The sequence below is a fragment of the Phacochoerus africanus genome, chromosome 1 (genome assembly GCF_016906955.1).
Source record: "Phacochoerus africanus isolate WHEZ1 chromosome 1, ROS_Pafr_v1, whole genome shotgun sequence".
Classification (NCBI taxonomy): Eukaryota; Metazoa; Chordata; class Mammalia; order Artiodactyla; family Suidae; genus Phacochoerus; species Phacochoerus africanus.
This window is the reverse complement of record NC_062544.1, coordinates 231,976,709-232,001,502: the sequence shown is the minus strand read 5'-3', so window position 1 is coordinate 232,001,502 and position 24,794 is coordinate 231,976,709. Positions and strand designations below refer to the sequence as shown.

At 43.5% G+C, this 24,794-nt stretch overlaps 1 protein-coding gene and 1 long non-coding RNA gene across 8 annotated transcripts in view; one reads left to right on the top strand and one right to left on the bottom strand.

The window, feature by feature from the left end:
• CD47 (CD47 molecule) overlaps positions 1 to 3,580 on the bottom strand; it is a 56,793-nt gene extending 53,213 nt beyond the window's left edge. For 3 of the 7 annotated variants that reach the window (XR_007136561.1, XR_007136565.1, XR_007136564.1), the window contains exon 1: positions 2,712 to 3,131. Coding sequence is in view for 3 of the 7 variants with exons in the window: in XM_047793007.1 (XP_047648963.1) it covers positions 2,712 to 2,757 (46 nt within the window). In the remaining 4 variants the exon portion in view is untranslated. Of the gene's footprint in view, positions 1 to 2,711; positions 3,133 to 3,327 lie in introns of those variants that run through there. The other 4 variants (XM_047793047.1, XM_047793007.1, XM_047793016.1 and 1 more) reach the window with 4 other exon arrangements.
• Positions 3,581 to 8,339: 4,759 nt separating this feature from the next.
• LOC125134108 (uncharacterized) lies at positions 8,340 to 15,088 on the top strand. The gene is made up of 4 exons (XR_007136558.1): positions 8,340 to 10,125; positions 10,253 to 10,399; positions 11,537 to 11,728; positions 12,124 to 15,088. It is a non-coding gene; the product is annotated as an uncharacterized LOC125134108 (long non-coding RNA).
• Positions 15,089 to 24,794: the final 9,706 nt, after the last annotated feature.

The window sequence follows — 24,794 nt, the reverse complement described above, 5'->3', positions numbered from 1 at the left end:
TAAATGTTATGTATTAAACAATAATGTCTATACCAGCTAAACTTGAATCAACATTAAGGAATACAAACCCAGTTTCAATAATGTGAGTATTTTGGGTTTAGAATGCTTATCAATTTGAGAAAAACCACCTATTTTTCATCTTTAGAACCTGGCCTTTCAAATCTCCATTAACAACTCAATGGCAAAGATAAAACATCTGCCAAAATACAGATGACAGCATGAGCAAGTGTCCTAATGGTAGGCATTTAGTGTAATGCTTTAGCACACTGCCTCCAGACTGCTGGGCAGCCCCTGGAAATAAGTACTATTAAATAGGCATTTACTTCCCCAAAATGGCAAACTGTGGTTAAAAGTAATATATTCTTAAGGAGAAAAGAAAACATTTTTGTTCAAGCAAGCCAAAGTACTACTAGACTTAGACAAGAAAAATGTTTTTAATCATGTGTCCCCTTGCTTTTAAAAACTTACTTTGAACAAAGAAAAATCATTCAACTTCTGAAAAGACAGTTCATATCACTGTCATTATTTGAGTAATGTTTTATTTACCAGTTAGTGAATACCACTGAAACTGCTGATGTGCTTTTAAACAATGTATAATTGGACATATGGGGGGGGGGGTGGGAGGAAAGGAGAATAGTAATTCATTCTGCATCTTGTAAACCAATACAGGATGTTGTATTTTGCCAGTAATTAGAAGGAATGGGCATTTTAAATAACTTTCTTTACTATAAAAGTCAACTGAAACTGTAGTGGCTACCAGGAAATAGCTTTGATTACCAATCATTTATAAATGAAACTGAAAGTAAAATCAAACTTGAGTAGAAATAAACATACAAATCTATGACTTCCATATTCATTCTAGAATCTAATTTCAGTCTCTCAAACACTGGGTTTATAACTACCTGTGTTCTGAGACTGTTAACATCTCCTCATACATGTTCTTTTAACTACATATTAAACACACATGCACAAAAATCCATTATATCTTATGACAAACACTATCTCTTCCAGTTTTACATTCAACACTTAACAGAACTCAAGTGCATAAAGCCTCTATTTTTTTTTCAGGTTATTATTAACTAAGTACAATAAAATACCATAAATTCTGAATTCTATGACTCCACAGGGACTTGAGTATATTAATATTGTATGTAATGAATGCTAATTATACAGATCATACCTGTTACTAGAGGAGGCCTAACAGACTCTATCCCCAAAAGTGCCATTCTAGCAGTTCTTTCTAATCCACTTGAAAATAGGATCCCTGTTTTTAAAACTGTACATGATTTACACTTTTTATGCTCCAAACTGGCTTTGAGACCAATGGTCTGAATTGAAATATTTTATTATAAATTTATAATGAGTTTCGATATAAGGCTTTCTGATCGTACAACAGGTTTCTGAAAGCAGTATTATGTGAGCTATAACCATAGTAATGGACAACAAACTGTTAAGTACGATAACAGGAAACACTGCCTTACCTAATATCAACCCTTTAGGTAATAGAGATTGATTATTAACAGCTCCGACATCCCAGGAGGTTTCAAAGAGTGGGGAAAGTGGTAAGCCTGGACTTAAGGGCATTTAGGAAATAACTTGAAGTCACAGCCTTTTTGAATGGCACAATGAGGCTAATATGCCGTTTAAAATCTAAAAATTCAGCATTCTAGAATCAAATGTAACGATACCTTGTTACTGTTAACTCTAATTCAAGAGGCTCTATAGATGTAAAGTATGACAGGCACTATAGAGCCACGAAAATTCGTATTCCTTCCTCAATTTTACAGACGAAGCACACGTTTTAAAAAGGCGAAAAGCGAAACGGATTCTAAAAGCTTGGGGGTGGGGGGCAAAGCGCCTTTGGAGTCGAAAGACACGAATCCCACCCTGCCGCAAATATAATTTTGACTAGGGGTTACTGTCCTCATACTTCAAACGAAATCTAGATTACTTTTAAAAATGCTCCCCTAAATACAGTAAGAAAACTTGAACGTGCAATTTGGACTGTATTAAAGGGTTGAGGGGGCTTGGGGGTAGTGTGAAAAGAGTTTCCATTCAAGAAGCTTATTTCCAGGGTTAAAAAAAAAAAAAAAAGGGCAGCCAAAAGATTATTCTGATTAAATGCTAGGTTGGAAAGGAAACTTAATTTGTCCTTTACGTCCCCGTAACTCCTGTATTCCTGTGGGAGGGCAAACCGGATAAACCCCTTCTCAAAGACTTCGCCAAAATGCGCACTTTCATCGCAAAAGGCTCGGGCCCTCCCACTCTTCCTCCTTCAACCTCAAGTGCGTTTAAAGCACTGAGAAGGAAGAGGGGTGAGAAAGAGGGGGGACCCTAACAGCTGCCAACGGTTGGCTCCGATTGCGCCCTTTCTCTCTACAGTTAATTTCTGCGCGAGGTGCTCTGTTTGAAGTCTTTCTCCATGTGTGCATCCAGAGGTGGAGAACGGGGGAAGATGAGCCCTGCTACCACCCAGGGGGAAGAGAAGAGGAGGGAAAGGAAGAAAGGAAGGGGGGAGCCGATTACCCGCGGGGCCCTCCCACGTCCACACCCGGGGCGGGCAGGGCCCGCGCATCCCGCACCCTTGCCACCTTCTCCAGGGCGCCGCCAGGCCAGACGGGGTGCAGCCCACACACCCGCCCGGGCGCCGCGGGGCTGCCGCGGGGGCGGTTAGACACGAGCCGCAGAACCAAGAGCGAGTGACCACTCACCGCAGTACGCCGAGCCCAGCAGCACCACCACCACCAAGGGCCACATCTCCGCGTCCGCCGCGGGGTTGCCGCCGCCGCCGCCTCAGGTGTCTGGAGCAGGCACCGCCGCCGTCACAGAGAGGACCCGCCGCCTCCTCCCGTCAAAGGCAGGACCCGGTGCCCAGGCTGCCTGGGCGCGCGCACGCGCGCTCCCGCCACTCCACGCCCGCTCCCCGGCTCGCGCGCGGCGCACGCGCACTCAGCTTCACCCCCGCCCGGCTGCCGCGGCTGTTGACGCGACGCCCTTCCGACTACCCGCTTCAAGTCCCGGCTCCCGCCTGCTCCTCGCCAGTGGCGCGCGCAGGGCGGCCGGGTCACGCCCCGTTTTTCCCGTACCCGCCCCCTATTGGAGGCTGAGCGTGTATTCTCAGGCTCACGCGGGGATCTCATTGCGCCCGCATCCCTGTCCGTTCCCTTTTTTCCTCTCGTAGCGCCCGCCCCCCGCCCCCTGGCGCCCTCCTTCCCCTCGTCCTGTCCTGCTTTCACTTCCACTCTCACACTTCAGGAACCCGCCCAGGTGCTGTTTACCCAGACTTAGGAGCCTCGGCCCCCGTAGGAGCCCCTGATCTCTCTTTACCGGGCGTCCGACGTCCTCCCGCGCGCTTCGACCTCGACGCCTATACGCCTTTCACCTCTGCCCATTTCCCCTGAGCTCCAAGGCCTGCCACAGAAAGCACACACCGCCTGGGGACGGCTCTATGCTTCCCACGCGGGCGAGGGCGCCACGCCGAGGGCAGGATGGCGGTGGGTGCCTGGCCGCCGGGAACTTCCAGTTGCTGCTTCTGGGCGCCAGCTCTCTCCTCGGTTCTGCCCCCATCTGCTTTTGTTTTCCTGGCGGATCTTTGGTTCTCTTTTTGACTCTCTTTTTGCTATCTTTTTGACTCTCTTTTTGGCCTTGTTTGGTAGTGTTTTCAACCTATAAACAGGATTACTCAAGCTCCACCCGTGATGGTAAACACTTTGAGATGTGGTTAATGCCGAAACCCCAGGGGAAATCAAGCATGGTCTAAAATGTTAGCAGGTGTATCCAAGACGTTCTTTCCTGCAATGTCATGGAGCCGGGTTTGTGACCTCACCATGTGCACTCCTCTGCACTGTTTGCGTTTAGCTTGCTTGAAAAAATGGGTTCAAAGTGTGGCTCCAAGTTGCAACATGGACAAGGCCTTTGAGTATCTCACCGAATCAGACACAGCATTCTGAAGCAAAAGCCCTTTAACATTTATCCGAAATGATGAAAACTTGTCAAAAAGTCATGCTCTGGTGGCTGCTCTAATGGGGTGCATATCCTCTCTGCTCCCTTGGTTGTTTTTCTCTTATCTGCTAGGGGAAAAAAAGCAATATTCTATTCCTCCAAATCCTCTATCCATGGCGTCTCCTCCACTACATCCTATAGTGATAAAATGCAGGAAATAAAATTGCCACTCTGACCCTCTGTAAGAGTGTGTATATACTGTAGTATTATACAACTCTTCCTTGTAATTGTGTGTGTGTGTAAACATCTTCCCTACAGCACTATTCTTTAAAATCAGAGTATTTTAAGTATTCCCTTCTTTAAGACTTCCTGTTCAACTGAGCAAACAGAAGGGGTTTAATAAACGTGTTGATGTGACTTGAGGCAAGCGTTGCTCCAGTGAAATCTGATTGTTTTTTAATGATTAAAAAAAAAAAAACAATTGCCTGGCAGATATCTCACTAAAACAATGGTTAATAATTATGGTGGTAATGATTTGAATGGCAGCCTTGACACCCTGAGGCTACCAAAGGGACTGATGGATTCTCCTCCAACTGCTGCTTATATGGATACAAAAGAATCATCCATCAGACTTTGAGCATTCGGGACATTATGTATCACAGAGCAGCTGGTTGGCTAAATAAGGCTGTCAGCTGTCCCTGAGATCAACCAACCCCCCTAAAGCTGAAGAGTGACTGGAAAGGACTGTCACCAACCTTCAGAGGTAGAGATCAGTGATGCTCTATTTTATACTGGGAGCTGCTGAGGTCTTGTGCATAATGTAGCTTTCTGCAGAAAATGGAATAGGCTTAAAAATCGGGTAAAGGGGAAGCCACCTGGGTGACCACCTCTACCCTAGGGAATCTAGTTGGGATGTGTTTTGATGGTGAGGCAAGAGGAGGCCTATTCCAGAAGAGGCAATACAAAGCAATCTGCTTCGGTTTGGTGCTCTTCTTTCTGAGATAACCTTGGGCTCTTTTCTCTAGTATCTAACCACCTTATGTTTGTGTTTCCCTTTTAACATTTGTGAGGTTTTTTTTTTGTTTTGTTTTGTTTTGTTTTTTGTTTTTAAGCTAATCTTATCTTCATGTGAGGGGTTTTCTTGCATGGAAGTTAAGGGAATAATGCATTTTAGAATGTTTTGAAGAGAGGTAATACACATTAAGTATATTACCTAAAGTATTCTTCCTAACAGCCTTGGAAGGGGTATTATGATCTTTGCTTTAGCGATGAGGAAACAAAGGGAAAGAGAGATGATTAATTTATTGCCTATGGTTCTATGTGATACTTCTCTTCCAGTCTGTTTCTTTTGTGTCTAAATTCTTTGCCCTTTTTCTCCTTTTTCTTGTCACTGAATAACATTAAAGATAATATTATAGTTCCCCTTTACAGATGAATAAACTTACAACTCTAAAACCACTGTGACCCTTCACTCTTTATCATTGTTGCCTTTACAGATGAGGGAAGTGAAGCTTACTGGCAAACTCAGGGAGAGAATGGTGACTAGTCTGACTCCAAGGCCAAGGAAAATGTTCACAAGCTTACCTTCTCAGTTCATGGCCGGCTCCCCCATTCCTTTCCTTTCTATGGTAACAGTACTACTTTTATCTTCTTTCCTCAAACTATATCTACATTCTACCACATAGTGCATATTGATGTGATATTGCCTAGGATTTTATATTGATACAGTTGTATCCTTATCCTGTATCCTTATTGATACAGTTGTGTCCTTAGGTAATTTTTCATTCAACTATACTTTTTATTTTTTTGTTCCATGTTGGTGTTCCATGCTGTGCCATACATTGTTCCTGATATTCCTGAGAGTTAGCTCAGAACTGTACCTGCCTAACTGTGCAAGGTCTGTGCTTTGTGCAGGGCCAGATGCACCTGTCTATAGAAGCAGACCTGCATCAAAGGATCCAATGGTGGACCAAAGCCCAGGATTACCCTTATAAGTTAAGTGCCGCTTCTCTGTTTTAGTCATGTCTGGGGCATATCAGTTACCTTACTATATTGAAAATACCTGTTTATGTGGCCATGTTCCTATTCAATAGTGACTCCTTCCTAGACTGTAAGCCCAATGAGGGGAGAGACCACATGAGTCCTGTTCACTGCTAGTCCCACTGCCTGGCTCATAGTAGGTAACCAACAAATGGTGGTTAAAAAGATAAATGAATAAGTATTTTCTTTTCCTTTTTTTCTTTCTTTTTTTTTTTTTTGTCTTTTTAGGGCCGTACCCACGGCATATGGAGGTTCCCAGGCTAGGGGTCTAATCAGAGCTGCAGCCACCAGCCTACACCACAGCCACTGCGACACCAGATCTGAGCCTCATCTGAGATCTACACCACAGCTCATGGCAATGCCAGATCCTTAACCCACTGAGCAAGGCCAGGGATCAAACCTGCAACCTCATGGTTCCTAGTCAGATTCATTTCTGCTGCACCACAACGGGAACTCCAAATGAGTATTTTCTTTGAGTATCTAGCAAAGTACCCTGCATAAAGAGGTTTTCCATGAACTGGAAACCTGTGAACTGAACTATTGAACTAACCCTGACACTTATCTGATATACCAGAGGTTTTTATTGTCGCTAAGTTCCAATTTTTGGTCTATCAGGCATCAAGCTAGTTGTAGTACATAAAGAGTATTATCTCTCTTCTAGTGTCTCTGAATATTTTTGTAATGAAGATTCTTATATTTTTAAAGCTTCTGGCCAGCGTGATCCTAGCTAACTTCTATGCCCTAGTCAGTCACCTTACACTTAAAATAATGGACTTTTCCGTGGTGGGACTAGTCTACTTTCAGGCTTCTGTGCTTCAGTCACACTGTTTCTTCTGCTTCATATGTCTTTCCCCATGTTTACTTTTCTTTCTTTCTTTCTTTCTTTTTTTTTTTTTGGTCTTTTTTAGGGCTGCATTCGTGGCATATGGAGGTTCCAGGCTAAGGGTCAGATTGGAGCTGTAGCCGCAGGCCCACACCACCTCCACAGCAATGCAGGATATGAGCCATGTCTGTGACCTACTCCACAGTGCATTGACTGCAACACTGGATCCTTTACCCACTGAATGAGGCCAGGGATTGAACCTGCATCCTCATGCATGCTAGTCATATTTGTTTCTGCTGAGCCAGGATGAGAACTCCTCCCCCATGTTTTCTTCTTCCCTCTTCAACCCAAAGAATTCTAACTCATCCTTCAAGGCTAAGATCAAATTTTACCTCCTCCAAGAAGCCTTTCTGAACCCTACCCTTCCTTTTTCCTATAACTCTCCACTACCTTACAAGTCTAATGACATCTTCCATTACACTTTGTTCATGCTACTAGTAAAATGTGTCAATATATATGTCTTTCTACATACCTGTCTTCTATCATGTTAGCTAGGAAAAAATGAAATGTTTCTGGGTGTATTTGTATCTCCAGTGTCTGGCACAGTGCCTGGATGATATCTAAGGGCTCTCTGTGTATATTCAACCAATTAAGAGAGATCAGTGTGCTATGGAATATATGGAAACACTTTAGCCTAAGTTTGGGTTACAGACTTAGACTAGTTATTTAACAGGTTAACTAGTTGCTACCAGTTAACCTTGGACTAGTTACTTAACTTTTCTTTTTCTTTTTTTTCTTTTTTTTTTGTCTTTTTGTCTTTTTGTTGTTGTTGTTGTTGTTGTTGCTATTTCTTGGGCCGCTCCCGCGGCATGTGGAGGTTCCCAGGCTAGGGGTTGAATCAGAGCTGTAGCCACCGGCCTACACCAGAGCCACAGCAACGCGGGATCCGAGCCCTGTCTGCAACCTACACCACAGCTCACGGCATCGCCGGATCGTTAACCCACTGAGCAAGGGCAGGGACCGAACCCACAACCTCATGTTCCTAGTCGGATTCGTTAACCACTGCGCCACGACGGGAACTCCTTACTTAACTTTTCTTAGCCCTGGTTTCCTCATTTTTTAAAGTTAGATGATAAAATGATTAAAAATAGTAGCAATTAACTCTTCAAATTTCCTTGAGAATTTAATAAGTGAACACTTTCACAGTTACGTAGAGCAAGTACTCAGTGAGCACACAATCACTATTAGTTCCTATCGTTACAATCTTCTTATAGTGAGATGGGTCTCCTAGAAATGATTTCAAAAATTATTTCAAAAGGATCACCAATTGCTGGTCTGAAAAAGTACTGTGGGTTGGCAAACCATCTTCGATTTTTTTTTTTTGTCTTTTTTAGGGCTGCACTTGTGGCATATGGAGGTTCCCAGGCTAGTGGTCAAATTGGAGCTGGAGCTGCTGGCCTACACCACAGCTCATGGCAATGCCAGATCCTTAACCCACTGGGCAAAGTCAGGGATCGAACTTTCGTCCTCACGGATGCTAGTCATAATTCGTTTCCACTGAACCGTGATGGGAACTCCAAACTATCTCCAATTTTGATTCAAGCTAGAGACACAGGTCTGTGCCCAGTGGGTAGTCCTTAGTGCTATTGCTCTTCTGCACATGGCATTGGTGATTAAATGCTGAGGGACTCACACCTCTGTCACCTGGCTCAGGCACTAGTGTCCTGGGGTGTTATTTTAACTTGACCCAGTTATTAAAGCATAGGAACCCCAGTCATTAAATAAAGCCATGTAGCAGTGAGGGTTTGTGTTCTCTGGGCAAGGATGGGGTTTGGTTGTTTAGGTAGCTGGAAGATGTTGACGTGGGGTTAGGGACATGGCTTTGGCTATTTGGCTTAGGGAAACAGAAGGAGACCTCCAGCAGCAGGAAATGAAACTCTTCCTCTCCTGTTCGTCAATCAGGAGCAAAGATCTGAGAGAGAAACTACCTCCAGGTGGGAGGTAGTAGGTAGGCCTGAAGGTTTTCGGTAAGTAATGTCCTGTTAGAGAGATGACAGTCTGATCTGGTGTGAATTTCCTTGTGGATGTCAGATGTGCACAGACTTGTTTGGCCGTGGTCAGGGAGAAACACAGCTTGATGCCACTGCTGCTGCTGCTGGAGGCGACTCCTGCAGGGGGCCCAGACTCAGCACTAGAGAAAGGCAGCTTCTACATGAGGGTGGAAAATTGCCTCAGGCTTATTCTTTAACAGCATGTAATATTTGGGGTCTTGGGAAAGTCCCGTGTATCTTACCTCACTTGTCTCTTTGAGGTCAGATAACACGCATGTAGTGTATCACACTATGTACCAAGACCTCACCACACTAGTGTGCTATTTCCTGCTGCTACTAGAACATATAACTGCAAACTTAGGGCCTTAAGACAGCACCCATTTATTATCTCACAGTTCTGCAGGTCAGAAGTCCAGTAGGCTCGGCTGGTTTCTTTCCTTCTGGTCTCACAAGGCCAAAATCAAGGTGTCAACTGGGCTCCTTTGCCTTCTGGAGGCTGGAGGGGAGAAGCCATTTCCAGAATCTTTCAGGTGGTTGGCAGAATTCAGTATCTATAGGACAGAAGTACACATTTCCTTGCTGGCTGACACATAGGGGGTCTCCTTAGCATCTAGAGGCTCTTTTGGGTCATTGTGCACAGTTGCATGTAGTCTCAAAACATGTCAGTACTAGCAAGAGTACACAAAATCCTTTTGTTGTATTCCTTCTGCCTCTCCTTCTTCTGCCACCTTTCTATGACTGACTCTTCTGCCTTCCTCGTCTACTTTTAAGTGCTCAAGTGATTAGACTGGGCCCCTCAGTAATCCAGGATAATCTCCCTATTTTAAGATCTGTAACCTTAATCACACCTGAAAAGTCTCTTTTGCTATGTAAAGTAACATATTCGCATATTCCCAGGGACTAGGGCTTGAAAACCTTTGGGAGGCATTATTCCTTTCATATTTATGTCCCTCAATCCTCATAACAGCCCAGTAAGGGAAGTGTTATGCATGTGAAGAAAGTGAGGTTCAGAGAGGCTTATGTCACAAGTAATAGATGGTAGAGCTGGAGTTTGAACCTTGCTTCAGACCTCACATGCCTTCCTCTGCTAGAGAGAAGGACTAGTGGGAGCAAAGCAATTGTATCACCTGTCACTCACCGCAGTTCCCACTATTGTTTCCCTAGTGCTGCTTCTCAACTTATCAAGGTCATCACCACTGTGTCCACCCAATTTCCGATTCTCCTCCTAGGTCCCCACTATGGGTTCCACTGGACATCAGGAAAAAGCAGGTAGCACACTCCAATGAAGTGATCTAGAAGAGATCAATAAGGGGGCTATTAACAAGAATGTGGGTGGGGGTGAGAAACCAATAAGGAATGGTGAAATTTATTAGCTAACAATCACTGTTGCCTCCAGGTCCCTTGGTCTGTCTGGAGGTGCAAGAGAAAGAAGTGTTTCCCAGAACGACAAAGAAGGCATTGAAAGAGGGCTGCTAGGCAGGAGCTTTGACCTTTGGTAGAAGAACACAGCCACTAGCAGCCTGGCTCGGAGGAAGGTGCCAAAGTGAGCAGTCAGATTTCACTCTCTTCCACCCTCTGAACTCCTCCGCTGAGCGCGATTCTCAGCCAGAAGCCAGAGGGGAAGGGGTCTGCTTAGGCAATTCTTGAAGTTCAGCTTTGCAAGCTCAGCAGAGAATGGAAGGGTAGAGGGTTGCTCCAAGGGGAGAATATTCAGCACAGATGGACTGTCCCTTCCCATCCCCTTGAAATTGGCTATGGCTGACTTTTCTGGTGCATTCATGTCTAGGGCTCCCCTGACAAATTACCATAAATGAGGAGGCTTAAAACAAGAGAAATTTATTCTAGAAGTCTGAAGTCATGGTGTCAGCACAGCCATGCTCTCTCTGATGGCTCTGAAGCCTCTGAAGAAGCATCTGTTCTTATCTCCTCTAAGCTTCTGGTAGATCCTAACAATCCTTGGAGTTTCTTGGTGTGAGCTGAAGCACTCTACTCTCTGCCTCTGTCTCCAGAGAGCCTTCTGCTCCCTCTGTTGTTCTTTCTTCGTATAAGGACACCAGTCATTAGACTTAGGGCCCATCCTGTATTTGGTATGGTATCATCTCCAGATCCTTTAACTAAATGCATCTGCCAAGACCCCATTTCCAAATAAGTTCACATTCTTAGATTTCAGGAGTGGACATGAATTTGGAGGACATACTAGTCAACCCACTAGAGACAGTAAAGTGTGCTAATTCTGGGCAAAAGTGTAAGACCTAGCATGGGATTTGCCACTCTCTCTGTCCCTTCCCCGTGACAATCAGCTGTGCTCCAGACAGTGGCTGCTCCCTCTGCCTGGGTCCTGGAGTGAAGATGGAGCACAGCAGAGCCCCAGCTGATCTACAAAGGGAATGTAACAAGAATAGAAATAAATGTGTCATTTCTCCTGAAGGGATAGCATCTGAAGTATTTAATGACCACAGTCCAGCCCTTCAGAGATATTTCCAGCAACTTATGCAGCTCTCCATTTCTTGCCTCACATACAAAAGCACCCTTGAAGACTGGTGTTAACCAAAACCACTTTGCCAGCTCACTGTCCCTCTTAGTCCCAACTCCACTGGCAACATTTTACTGCCTGTTGTTTCTCTTTGGGGCCAAGGTGTAGAAATAAATAGATTTTAAAGGAAGCCTTTTGTTTCCTTAGAGGGACAAGTTTTCCAGAAGAAAAAGAATGAATGCTAGAGCACATGGGTATCCTTTGAAATGAGCTGCAGAGGAGCTGTGTGCATTTCAGGCTCACAGTCTTGTCACCAGTTTCAGAAGAATTCTGCACCTGCAGCAGCCAGGAATATCTGCTGAGGAACCTTTGTTCTCCACCTAAACCAGGACTCTCCAGGTGTGTTCCTCCCTGCCCTATCATGGCCACAGTGCAAAATTATTCACGACACTGCCTCATGAAGTTTGCTTGTTGATGGTACATGAGTTCTCTGGGCACATCTGCCAATTTCCTTTTCTCTAATACTGGTCTAATTGCTATGGGTGTGGGCCAGGGACTGAAACTATCATCAGATGGGCTTTAAAAGTGAGGTGGATAAATGAGGATCAAACTGCCAGATGAGACAGATGTACGTATTTGGAATCATGAGAAAGGTTGCTTGATTCTATGTGCCTTTAACCTCACTTATCTGTCTGTCTTGAATTGCAGCCTGGACTGGAAGGCTCCCATGTACCAACTGCTCCTGCTGCTGCTGCAGCTGCAACTTCTTACTATCTCTCTCTCCCCAACCACAGGCCCCATGAACCCCAATTGTAGGAGGAAAAGGAAAAGTAATCAAAATGCTGTGCTTAAAGGGATGGTTCTCCAAGTGTGGTACCTGGATCAGCAGCATCCTCAGCCCCTGGAAACTTGCTGAAATGCACTCTTGGACCTTTCCCCAGAACCTCTGGAGTGGTGCCTAGCAATCTGTGTTTCAGGGAGTCTTCCAGGAGATTCTGGTGCACAGGAAAGTTTGGGAGCCACCAGCTTAGGGTTTGATCTCAGAAGTCCGGTGGCCTGCCTAGGAGTTCATCCATCTTGGTAAAAATATCATCAACTCTTCTGTCCCCTTTTAATTGGTGGGGAAAGACCTGCCTGTAGTACAGTGGAGAATCCTTGGGATCCTGGTTATCTCCTGGCCCTCTGGGCATTTAGTATTAACTGTAAGTCACAAGTGCTAGCCGGGCTGTGGCAGCATCCAGGAAACAGAATCATGGCAGCTACACGAGAAGCCTCCCACATGGATGCAGGGTTTCGCTGACGTCTCATGGTGAAGGACAACATATCTAACCTTGTTCTGAGCGAAACGGACATGTGCTTCCAAGTGGCTTGAGAATCTTTTTAGTTCTATATTTAGTCAGTTTACAAGGAGTTTGAGATGGATTTTACTGTTTACCAAGGCCTTCCTTGTGTGTCCATCATAGTACTTAGGACTGGAAATCTGTGCTAATCTCTTGTGAGTTTCCACTTGCAGGATGCCACTTTGATAAAATGTAGAAATCTTCCAGATGGCTAGAGAACTGTGCTTCTTTTCTAGAGAATGAAGTAAAGGAAACTGGGGTAGCATCCCAGGAGGAATGACAGAGCAGTACCCACTTCACCAGATGACAAATTCAGAGGCACCTATGGGGCAGCGTGTAAAGTAGGGGAGTCTCTAATTCAAAAGAAAATGATGTGTTCATGTTCAACAGCTATGTGGGCTAGACCACCCAGAACCGTTTCCGGCAAATGAAGGCAAAGGGCTGGTCTTAACCTGCTCTGTCCCTGAGAGGTTGTGCAAGGGGTTTGTCTGAGCTGTCCTTCCTCTGGAGACAGAGGAAGGGCTCTTGATGGACCAGTCAGTCAGATTTACTAACGGATACATTCCTCTTCTTCAGTTGTTCAGATGATTCCTTTAATTTTGTCTGGCAGTACCAGATTGCCTGAGAAAGTCCGCTGGTTTCCCTGCATAGCACAAGCTCTTGTGAACAGGAAGTTTACTCTTTGCCCCCTTATTTATTTATTTATTTATTTTGGTGAGGAGGTTGCATTTCTCAGTCTGTTCCTCCTCTCCACTCTCAGAACCCTCACTGCGTTTTGGAGCATGGTCAGTGTGGCCCCAGAAAGCCACTGGAATGTGCTGGTGATTTGTGCTCCACAGTCACCCCCTTTTCCCCATCTTCTTTGGGGGGCTGAGCCTATGCCTATACAGCCTTGTTTTCCTCCCCGAGAAGTGGATTTATGCCAGTGGGACTGGAAGCTAGATGAAAAGCTATCAAAGCACCAAGGGAAGAATCAATAGTAATATATGTACGTGTGTACATGTATCACAAGTGACAGACTCATTTCCATGCAAGTTAAAAGATTCTTGGTGCCTCTCATTGATGCCTGCGTATCTGTGCACACACATGCTCTGATGGGGATACGCATGGCCTCACCTTGTAGAGGCTAAGTGGACAGCTGCCTGTGGGCTGTGATTTGATTTTGCTCTAGGGCCCTCTTCATGACCACCCCAGCTGGCCCAGGCCTTTTGCCTGCTGGGAATTCCCACATCACAGGCATCTTTGGATTCAGACACTGAAAGTTGTTTAAATGCAAATTATTTTCTAGGTGGTAGAGACATTATTATTCATTAATATTTGGGCTTTAATGAGTTTATCAGCTTAGAAGAGAACAAGCCAGAGTCTTTTGGTAATAGAAGCCAGAGAGATAGGTTTTAATAACAATATGTGGAAAAGAGAGGTGTGAAATACTGTAGAAACTATTGCCATAGACTCAAGGAATAGCAGGAGGACACTAATTACACGGTAGAGAATGAGATGGAAAAAGAAAAGTGAGGAAGTGGGGAATAAGGTGGCTGCCTGAGTCCACAGGTCATTTCTGCCAGGAGCTCTTAGATTTTCTTTCCTGGGCAGGGGTGTTTGTAGAAAGCCTTGCTGGGACACTGGTACATTTCACATTTGCCATAGTATCACTATTTCCAAGGAGTATCTAGTTATTTAAAAATATGTATTGAACACCTAAGTTCATGCCTAGGCACTTGGGTGTATCTGGATGACAGTCCAGACAGGACCCAGCCATTAAGGAGCTTGTATTTTAGTGAGGAGGTGGAGGAGACAACAGATACAATACATAAGGCAAGTGTGGTACATTAACTGGTGAGAAAGGCTCTGGAGAAGAATAAAGTGATGAGAGCGGCTGATGGGGAGGGAGTGCCCTTTAAAATAAGGTGGTCAGAAAAGGATCACTAGAAGGTGACATTTGAATAAAAGTGAGTAAGGAGTAAGGAAGCCCCACAGATGTCCATCAAGAGCTCATTTCCACTGGAGGAAACAGTAAATGCAGGTCCTGCAACAGGGGCCTGCCTGGCTTAGAGCATGGAGTGGGAAAGGTAGGGGGGTCTGGGGGTGAGAGGATGGATGGTGTGGTCACATGAGAGTGAGCACAGGGGACAACAGTAGGGCATAAGGTCAGAAGATCATGGCAGGGTGGGGGCAGTTCACATAGGGCCTTATAAGACTTAACTTTTATTTTGAGTGAGAGTTTTGAAGGGCAGTAATAGTATCCCACCTTCAATTCAAGAGGCTATCTAGGTTCGCCTGTCCTGGGGTTGTCCAGAGATGGTAGATGTCCTTAGCAGATCATGAGATCTCTGTTGTGAATCCTTGATGGTGGATGCTGTTCTAGCACAAAGTGAACTAATGAGGGTGGATGTGTTTCAATAAAACTTTATTTGCAAAACCAGGTGTCAGACCAGATTTGGCCCACGCTGCAACAATCCACAAGAGAGAAGAAAATGGCTTGGACCAGGGTTTTAGCAGAGATGTTAGCAAGAAGCCCACAGGACTTACTGTCAGACTAGATGTGGGGTATGGGAGAAACCAAGGAGAGAAACCAAAGGTGATGCCAAAGTTTTGGGGTTCAGCAAAGAGAAATGGAATTCCTACTGAAATAAATGGAGAAAACTCAGTGGGGAGATTTGGTGTAGGATTGGGGGGAGGGGTATCAGGAGTCATTTTGGGAAATGAAAATTTAAGATGCCTTTAGAAAAGGGATTGGCTCAGGTGTTCCCTAAGTCTCCTTCTAGCCCTAATATTCACTCTATGATTCCACACCTCTGAGAGAAGGAGCAGCTACCCTAGTGGCTTCTGCAGAGATTGTGTTCTTCTGGGAGACCTTCCACGCCGCATTACGCTGCCTTTCTCAAGTGCAATTAGTGATTATGTTAGCTAGAGATCAGTTGCAGGAAGGAAGAAACATTGAAAGGGAGACAACTGCCAGCTGAAACTAGCAGGGGGACTTGGAAGTGTGGCATAAGTGGTGTATGTGCCTGAGGAGGCTTTGAGGGCTGGAGGCAAATTCCTGTGTATCTTAGTTTCCTGGAGGTTATTCATAATGGAGGGTTGTCAGCCGACCAGGCTAAGAATGTTCAATTTGTTTTCAGAAAAAAAGCAAAGCATCTTCTTCGACTTCACCTCTGCTCCACTCTCAGAACAGCTACGCTTCGGACCCGCTCACCCTTTGCATACATACCCCAGATGACCTCTGGGGACCCACAGGACACAGACGGAGGTCTTTGCCATTCGATCCTCCAGGCCATTTCCTCCCTCTTCTCTCTCATCTCTCCTCCCTGGGAGATTTGTCTTCTGTCTGCCCAAATTCTTTCTACCCAAGAAGTGGCTCGGTGCCAGTGGGGTTGTTTGCTGTGTGGAGAGCTGGCAAACCACTTTGGGATTGAGCTGATAGTAATATATTTAAAATATGAGCATTTATCAGAGCAGCAGATGGAGGCAGCAGAGTGGAGCTCCCAGAATGGAGGGCAGGAAGTGTTTCATTCGAGTGTAAAGCGTGCACCATCTAGACTCAGCTGGCACCAGCTCGTGAAACCTGGGATGAGAGGGAGGAAAACAAAAAAGGCTACCTTTGTGCTAAGGTCTGGGAGGTCACAGCGTTCCCTGACCATAAGTCTCCCGAGTCTCAAAAACCGCATTCACTCCAGGAGGGAAGGAAAACCCTTCTCGTTTTGCTTTTCTTAACACATTTCACTTCCCTAAAGCTTATAATTTTAATAAAAATTCGGAAGCTTGGAACAAATGGAAATATAGGCCATTTCATTTATATATGCCTGCATTAGTTCATTCGATGAACACTTATTCCCTGCCTGGATGTGCCAAGAGCTGTGACATAGTGTGGTACAGGGAGCCAGGCAGATGTATATGTTGTCATGCTTAAGTATTACACCTGCCAGGAATATTTGCATTTTAATTTTTTATCACTATCCCCACAACCCACCCTAAAAGTACAAATATATTCAAGACCTATTCTATTTACTATCTGAACTAAAGGGGTATATATTTTAGCAGTAAATTTCCTCAGGGCCTAAGTACTGTACTCAATACGTTCGTGGGAAAAAAGCCCCCATGATGTTAATTTCAAATTGCCTATTTGTTTTATCATGTCAGGGTAAAGTAGATATATTAGAAAACACTCAATTGTTATGGATGGCAATATCTCTAATCTACAGTCTCAGAGTTGTTCTTTTTATTTCATTTTGTGTTTTTTAAGTCATTTTTTTTAAGCGACTCCTGTTGAACATGTGTTCGGTTTCAGATTGTGTGATTTCCTGGGCAGATACAAAGGTGACTGAGGCATGTTCCTGCCCTACACACCTGCTCTCCTACACTCCAAGGGGCTGGGCCAGATTACATTCAGGGGGGCTACAGGGCCATGGAAGGAAAGAGCCTGGGTGCACCAGAGATGGAGAGCGGGACATGGGGAGAATGACTGAGGCCTCAAGGAAGCTCTAGAGTGGGTTAGGCCAATCAACAATCTCAGCAGGACAGGTATTGCCTTCTCCAGGAGTTTGAAAATCTTAGGGAGCATTGTTCTTGATCACTGATAGGAGGACAGCTCTGGTATGTACGTATGTATGTATGTATTTGGCTTTTTAGGGCTGCACCCACAGCAGATGGAGGTTCCCAGGCTAGGCTCCCAGGCTAGGCGTTGAATCAGAGCTACAGCTGCTGGCCTACACCACAGCCACAGCCACAGAAACACGGGATCCAAGCCATGTCTGCAATCTACACCACAGCTCACGACCCTTAACCCACTGAGCAAGGCCAAGGATCGAACCCACAACCTCATGGTTCCTAGTCAGATTCTTTTCCACTGCACCATGAGGGGAACTCCTTTTTTTTTTTTTTTTTTGAGCTGATATTTAGTGGAAGAAGGCCAGAGATGCTAGATGTCCTGCTATGCGCAGTCCTGTGTCACTGAAGACCCTGCATCCAACATGATGTCTAAGTGACACACACCAGATATTCATCTGGATGAAAATCTAGTTAAAAGGATCTGATCTTAAAACCCAAATCATGTCACTTAAACACAAAGTATGCTTTGCAAAGTTTTAATAAAAACTGCATTTCCAGGAATATGACTCCCTTGTGAGTCAAGGAAAGCTTGTGTTTTTGCTCTATTTGGAATTTTGCCAAGAGTCATTTGCCATCCTGAAAAGTTGCATCACTGACATCTCATTGCTGCTCATGGTATTTGTCACGGATACAATACACCTGAACTGATTCATTTGTATCTATCAAACCCCAGTGATTCTAGGCAAACATTTCTTATGTCTTTGAGTATAGTCGTGCCAGCATTTACATACAGAAACACATATTTTATTCTGTATTGCTTGCCTATTTTCATATTACACTTAAAGTATTATATGGGATTTTTAAAAATTATGAGTGTGGATATGTTAGTCATGACTCTTGCTGCAAGGTAGTAAGATGCAGTTTACTTTTTTAATTTATAAAAAAGGGGGCCTTAGGTCTTTTGGGTGAGAACCAGTGAGATGGGCAAAGTAGGTGGAAAGAACATTCTAGGCAGTACTCTACCATTTTAGTGTGAACAAGAATCACCTGAGGATTTCGTTAAAATGTGAATTCGGATTCAGTAATAAGCTTCTGGGTGATGCCAGTTATGCTGGTCCGACAATACTTTGAGTAGCAAAGTTCTAGTAAAGGAATTTCAGGTGGGAAAGTATGTAGTCTTGGAAGAGTTCTCCTGGGAAATGACCAGTAACTTGGTGTAATCAGAGCACAAGATGCAAAGGGTGCTATGGTGGGAGATAAGGTTAAGGGGGAGGACAGGTCATAGCAGGGACATCCTTGGCCATGTTATTTTGACTTCATTTTGTAGACCACAGAGCACCCTAAAAGGATCTTAAGCAGAAATGTGTAGTGTTAGATCTCTGCCACCCTGTGGGAGGGCTCTGCTGGATGTAGGAAATCCAGTGAAAAGGCTTTGACAATTAAGTCCAGTGAGAACATAGAAATAATAAGGATTGAACTGAGGAAGTCACCGCAGAAGTGAAAAGAACGTGGGCTTGATGTTTTGGAGTTAGATTTACGGGAACCCGGCGAGCGAGTGTGGGTGGTAAAGGAAGGATCAAGAATGACTTGCAAGTTCCCAGCATGAGCTCTGGGTTTATGATGCCGTTATTGACCAACACTGGGAGCAGAGAAGGACATACAAGCTTGGGGGCAATTTTTAGGGAAATTGACTTTCCGATAAATGAATTTCAAGTATTTATTCTATATTAAAAAAAAGAAACATATCCAGTGGACTTTGATATGAGAACGTTTTTTGAGTATATTGTGGAGAAAAAAGAACCCTGCTACACTATTGGTAGGAATGTGAATTTTTGCAGCCACTATGGAAATTAATTTGGAAGTGTCGCCAAAAATTAAAAATAACATACTATGCAATCTAGTAATACCACTTCTGGGGTATATCCTCAAGAGGAATTAAGATAAGGCTCTTGGATATCAGCACCCCATGTTCATTGCAGCATTACTCACAATCTCCAAGGCATGGGTACAACCTAAATGTCCATTGACTGATGAATAAAGAAAATGTGGCATATACATACAATGGAAATTTTCAGCTTTAAAAAAGAAGGGAATTCTGCCATTTTTGACAATATGGATGAACCAGGAGGATATTATGCTAAGTGAAATAAGGCAGACACAGAAGGGCAAATAATACATGATACCATATATATGAAGCATCTAAAATAGTCTAACTCATAGAAGCAGAGAGTGGAATGGTGGTTGCTGGGGTGGTGAGGAAGGCAGAAATGGGGAGCTTTCAGTCTAAGGGTACAAAGTTTCAGTTATACAAGATAAATAAGTCCTAGAGATCTACTGCCCAGCAAAGTGCATATAGCTCATGCTACTGCACTTTTTTTTAATGGCTGCACCAGCAGCATATGGAAGTTCCTGGGCCAGGGATTGCATCCGAGCCACAGTTGTGACCTATGCAATGCTGGATCCTTTAACCCACTGCACAGGGTTGGGGATTATAGCAGCATCTCCTCAGTGACCACTGCGCCACAGCAGGAATTCCAAAATTGGTTTTCTTTTCTTTTTTTTCTTTTTTTTCCTTTTTTTGGTTGCTTCCATCGCATGTGGAAGCTCCCCAGCCAGGGATCAAACCCCATGTCACAGAAGTGACTCAAGCCACTGTGACAACACCAGATCCTTAACCTGCTGTACCACATAGGAACTCCCTACTGTATTGTGTACTTAAAAACTTGCTAAGTTGGTAGCTGTTACATGTTAGCACACACAAAAAAATACTTACAAATAATAACTAAGAAGGCAGGAGGAAACTTTTAGAGGTGATAGATATATTAATGGCATAGATTGTGGTGATGGTTTCATGGAGATACACATATCTCCAACTCATAAAATGGTATACACAAATTATGTGCAGTTCTTTGTATGTCAACAGTATCTCATCGAAGTGGGGGTTTTTTGGTCTTTTTTTTTTTTTTAGGGCCACATCCATGGCACATGGAGGTTCCCAGGCTGGGGGTCTAATCAGAGCTGTTGCTGTCGGCCTACATCAGAGCCACAGCAACACCAGAGCCACAGCAACGCCAGATCTGAGGCGCGTCTGCGACCTACACCACAGCTCATGGCAATGCCGGATCTCCGACCCACTGAGCGAGGCCAGGGATCGAACCTGCAACTTCATGGTTCCTCGTTGGATTCGTCTCCACTGCGCCACAACGGGAGCTCCTAAAGTGGTTTTTCTAAAAGTGTCTCTCACTCTTAGGCATGCCTCACACAGCTGTGTTCGTCTACCATACTCTATTGAATTTTGGAGGATGTGGCAGAGGAATGTGAACAGTTCTAGAAACTCCATGTTGTCCAGGCCAAGTATTAGGGTGAGACAAAAAGGGTGAAAAGTGGATGAAGTATTACAGTCATCTGGTAGGTATCAGAGAGAAGACATAGGTGGAGTGAATTTCCTGCTTCCCAGGGTCAATCTCTGTCTTTTTATCTCTCTCTGTCTCTCTTTCTCTCTCAACACACACACACACACACACACACACACACACACACACACACACACACACACACAGTTCTGTCTTTGTGCTGCCCCCAGTTTACAGACATTGGCATGGCAGTGAGTTCGAGGTGATCCTGTGGGGTCATGGGCCTGACGCCCTACTTCCTGCATTGAACTGTATCAAACTCCACAAACACCATGAGCAGCAAATCTTCTTTGACTGCTAGGGGCTGGTCTTTGCCTGTAATCTTAAATTGCTTTGTCTTATTTGATTTTCACAATAACTCCAGGAAGAAACTTTATAACTGAGGAAACGGAAGCTTATAGAGCTCAGGTAATTTGCCTAAGGTCACACAGAGAGAAGAAATGACAAATCTAGCCTCTACCCTGTTTCTTTTCTTACTTACGCTACAAGGTTTCATTTCCTTTAACCTCTTGCTGTCACACTAAAAGTGTGACACTCACCCTCTAACACTCCATGCGGCTTCACACCTCTGCACCAACTGAGTCCATGTGCTGGGAAACCTCCTCTCAGATATCTGCTGTCAAAGGCCTACGCAGGGGCCCTGGATCTGCAGAGACTCTTCTGAGCTGCCTGCCTTGATGTCCTGTACACGTTCCCCTCTTGCAAGTATCAGGCTGCACACTAATGATGCGTTTACACACTCCTAGCTCTCTCCTGGCTGTGGGCTCCTGAGGCAGAGCCAGACTTAGTGCACCTCCTTCACTGTGTCTGGTAGACATTCCTGTCCAGGAAAGCCTTTTGAACTAAACATTAGTGAGTTCTCAGTAAATGTCACTAGACATAATAGTGTCTGGGAAGAACAAACCAGTGTCTAAAGAATGTAGACACTAGCAATGGGGCGGGGGAAGGTGGTTTGGAAAATCACAATCTTTGACTTAATTATTTATGTATAAAACTTTCCACAAAAAGTGGATTTCATAATGAATGACTTCTCCTATAATCCCTTACCATTAATATTAGGCTTAAATATTTAAGTTTAGCTAATTGGGAGTCAATATTTAATTTAAAAATGTAATTCTTATTAGGGTTTTAATAAATAATAACATGTAATAACTACCAATGATATTTTCACATATAAAAACACTTGATTTTTAACATAATTAATTTTGAAATAAAATGTAATTGAAAAATTACTCTCCAAGCAACTCTACACTTTGACCAAGTTTTTGGTCTAATCTATCCTTGATTCTTTTTGCATTGCTTACAGTTCACAGCTTTCTCTCTCTCGCTTTTCCTATTGTTTCTTCAGTAAGATCTGTGTGAAAGAAGATGGACTTTCTTCAGGCCTATTAATAAAGTGGAGGAGATTAACACTGATGTAAGAAAAACAAAAAAAATAGTTACTTTTAATACACAGGAAGGCATAAAAATATCTACAAACAAGCATTGTGGGGTTTGAACATTAAATTCTAGTTTTCTGTAGCTTGTAGTTAATTTTATTATAAATTAACAGGTATTTAAAAGGTCTATAATGCTGTCTGCCCTGGATTTTGTGATTCAGAAGAGGTTCTGGGGTTTTGAGATGGGCGTGCGCGCACGCACACACGCGCGCGCACACACACACACACACACACACACAGACACTCACACGTACACATGCCCACGTTAATATCTCCCCCAAAACATTTATTAGAATCAATGGCTATTCAGATAACCTCAAGTAAAGTAAGTTTATCATAAGACCATGTTTCTCAAACTGAGGTAGCCACACCTCTGAGGATTATATGAGTTACTGGCCTGCAGTTACGGGAAGCAACTGGAAAAAAAAAGTGTGGCGTATTTCCCTAAGTTGTTAATGTAAATTAATGGATTAAGCATTATTTTAATATAACAGCCAGTAGAGATCTCTTAAGGAGGAGAATGCAAATTTCTCATGAAATTTTAAAGATAAAAATAGCAAGAGACTGCAAAGAAATGTTGAACTTGTGATAAGCTGCTTGGGCTCTGTCCCAGACTGCTAGTGGTACACAGACTTTTCTTTCCTTTGGTTAAGTGGAAAAGTCAGAGAAGTATAGTATAGGATTCACATAGAAATAGGGACAATAGGTGCTCACTTGTGGAGCAGGGGGTTAAGGATCTGGCTTTGTCACTGCAATGGCTCAGGTTGCTGCTGGGGCATGGGTCGGATCCCTGGCCTGAAAACTTCTATATGCAAATTGGATGCAGCCAAAAAATAAATAAAATAAAAAGGAAAATATTGTTTAAAAAATAAATAATAACAATAGCAAGATCTGTCCAACAGTTAAAGACTCAAATGTTGCTCAAAGGCAAGTTATCAAAAAAACAAACCAAACGAAACCAAAACCAAAAAAAAACAACAGGCTGGCTCTAGCAAATAAATTGTCTTGACATCACCTCAGCAGTTGAATGCTTCATCCTCTGCCCTTAAGATAAGTCTGGCCAGGGTCTGTGTATCTGCTTCAACAGTTCTTACCTCCAACAGCCAACCACCCTCTCCACTCCTTTATATATCTCTTGGTTTCTTCTTTCTTATAGCTTTTGCCTTCTAATAATTTCAGTATATCCAGTGGTCTTTCAAATCCTTTACAGCCTACTTTGTTTCTGGTTATCTTTTCTTCTGCTCCATCTTTCAAATGTCCAAACCAATTTGTGTATTATGTGTAAAACTCTCCAAAAGAGGCAGTCTAATTCCCTCAGTTAATCACCATTCCCCTATTTGGACATAGACTTTGTGCCAAGCTGCCTCACAGAGCACCAGCCAGCCTACATGTTGCTTGCCCTCAAGTCCAGTTCCCATTTCTGGGGAGGCTGGCTATTGTCGTGTCAGGAGATTAACACAGTTTAAGGATTAAAATTTCATCCCACTGAAGGATTCAGCAGGGTCAGGTTTCCTCTGCAGGAATCTGTGGGAATGTGTCACGGGGGTTCTGTCTCTCGCTTTTCCAAAACGGCCCCTCTAAAAGACGTCAGAAATGGATTCCTTTGGAAGGATGAACAACTGATATGATCAGATAAAAATCTGAGAAATTTTTATTGCCAACAATATTCTGGATTGATTTATGCAGAAATTTAAAGAATGGAAACTTTGTTTGAAGGGGCCACCTAGGTAATGTAGGCATCCTTTCTTTCTTTTTTTTTTTTTTGTATTTCAGTTACAGAGGATTGAGTTGACCATACTCCTTTGTTCCCAGGCCACCATCACTGCTGATTCATGCAAGGTCTTCCTTGGTTGATTTATTGATTAATTGGAACCTTCTCTAACACATCTCTGACAGATGCATAAACTTACTTCTGGAACTCACTGTCTCTAGAGAGAATAGCCTATACCATGTATAAAGCCCTCTGATGTTTAGATAGTTCTTTCTTATGTTACACCAAAAATAACCTTTCTACAACTTTGGCCCAATGTTCCCAGGTTTTTCCTGTGGAACCATACAGAAAAAAATCAATTCTTTCCTGAACTCGGTGGCCTTTCAACCCTATAAAGTCAGCTATCACAAAGATGTAAACCTTCACTTGTCTATGTGAAATATATTCTATTCCTTAATTGATTCTTCACATGATGTGAGTTGAAGACATTTTACTACCTAGTCACCTTCCCTTGGACAAACTGTAGTTTAACAATGACTTTTTAAAAAGTAGGTATTTAAATATTTTGAAATTGATGTGCTCTGCCAATGCAAAATATGATGGTTGCAACCTTGCCCCTCCCTTCCTTAATTTCAGTTTCTATTAATGCATCCTAAAGTTTGTATTAGTTTTTTGAAATAATACCACATTTTTGACTCTCATTGAACTTGAAATCTTTTTCAAGTGACCTGCTGTCAGTCCAGGCTTTCCTACCTTGTATTTAAGTAGTTGATTCTTTGAACTTAGATGCAGAACTTAACATTTAACCCTATTAAGTTTTATATCATTTAATTTCATTTCACCCTTCTCCTTTGTCAAGGTCTTTTTCAAGTTTGATTCTTTAATATGGTTTATCAGATTTTCCTCCAACTTTCAGTCATCTATAAGTTTGATAGACAAAATTTATATTGGCATTCACTTACGGATTAATATGTTTACGATTTCTGGTAAGAGAACAGAGAAATTCAGTGTGGC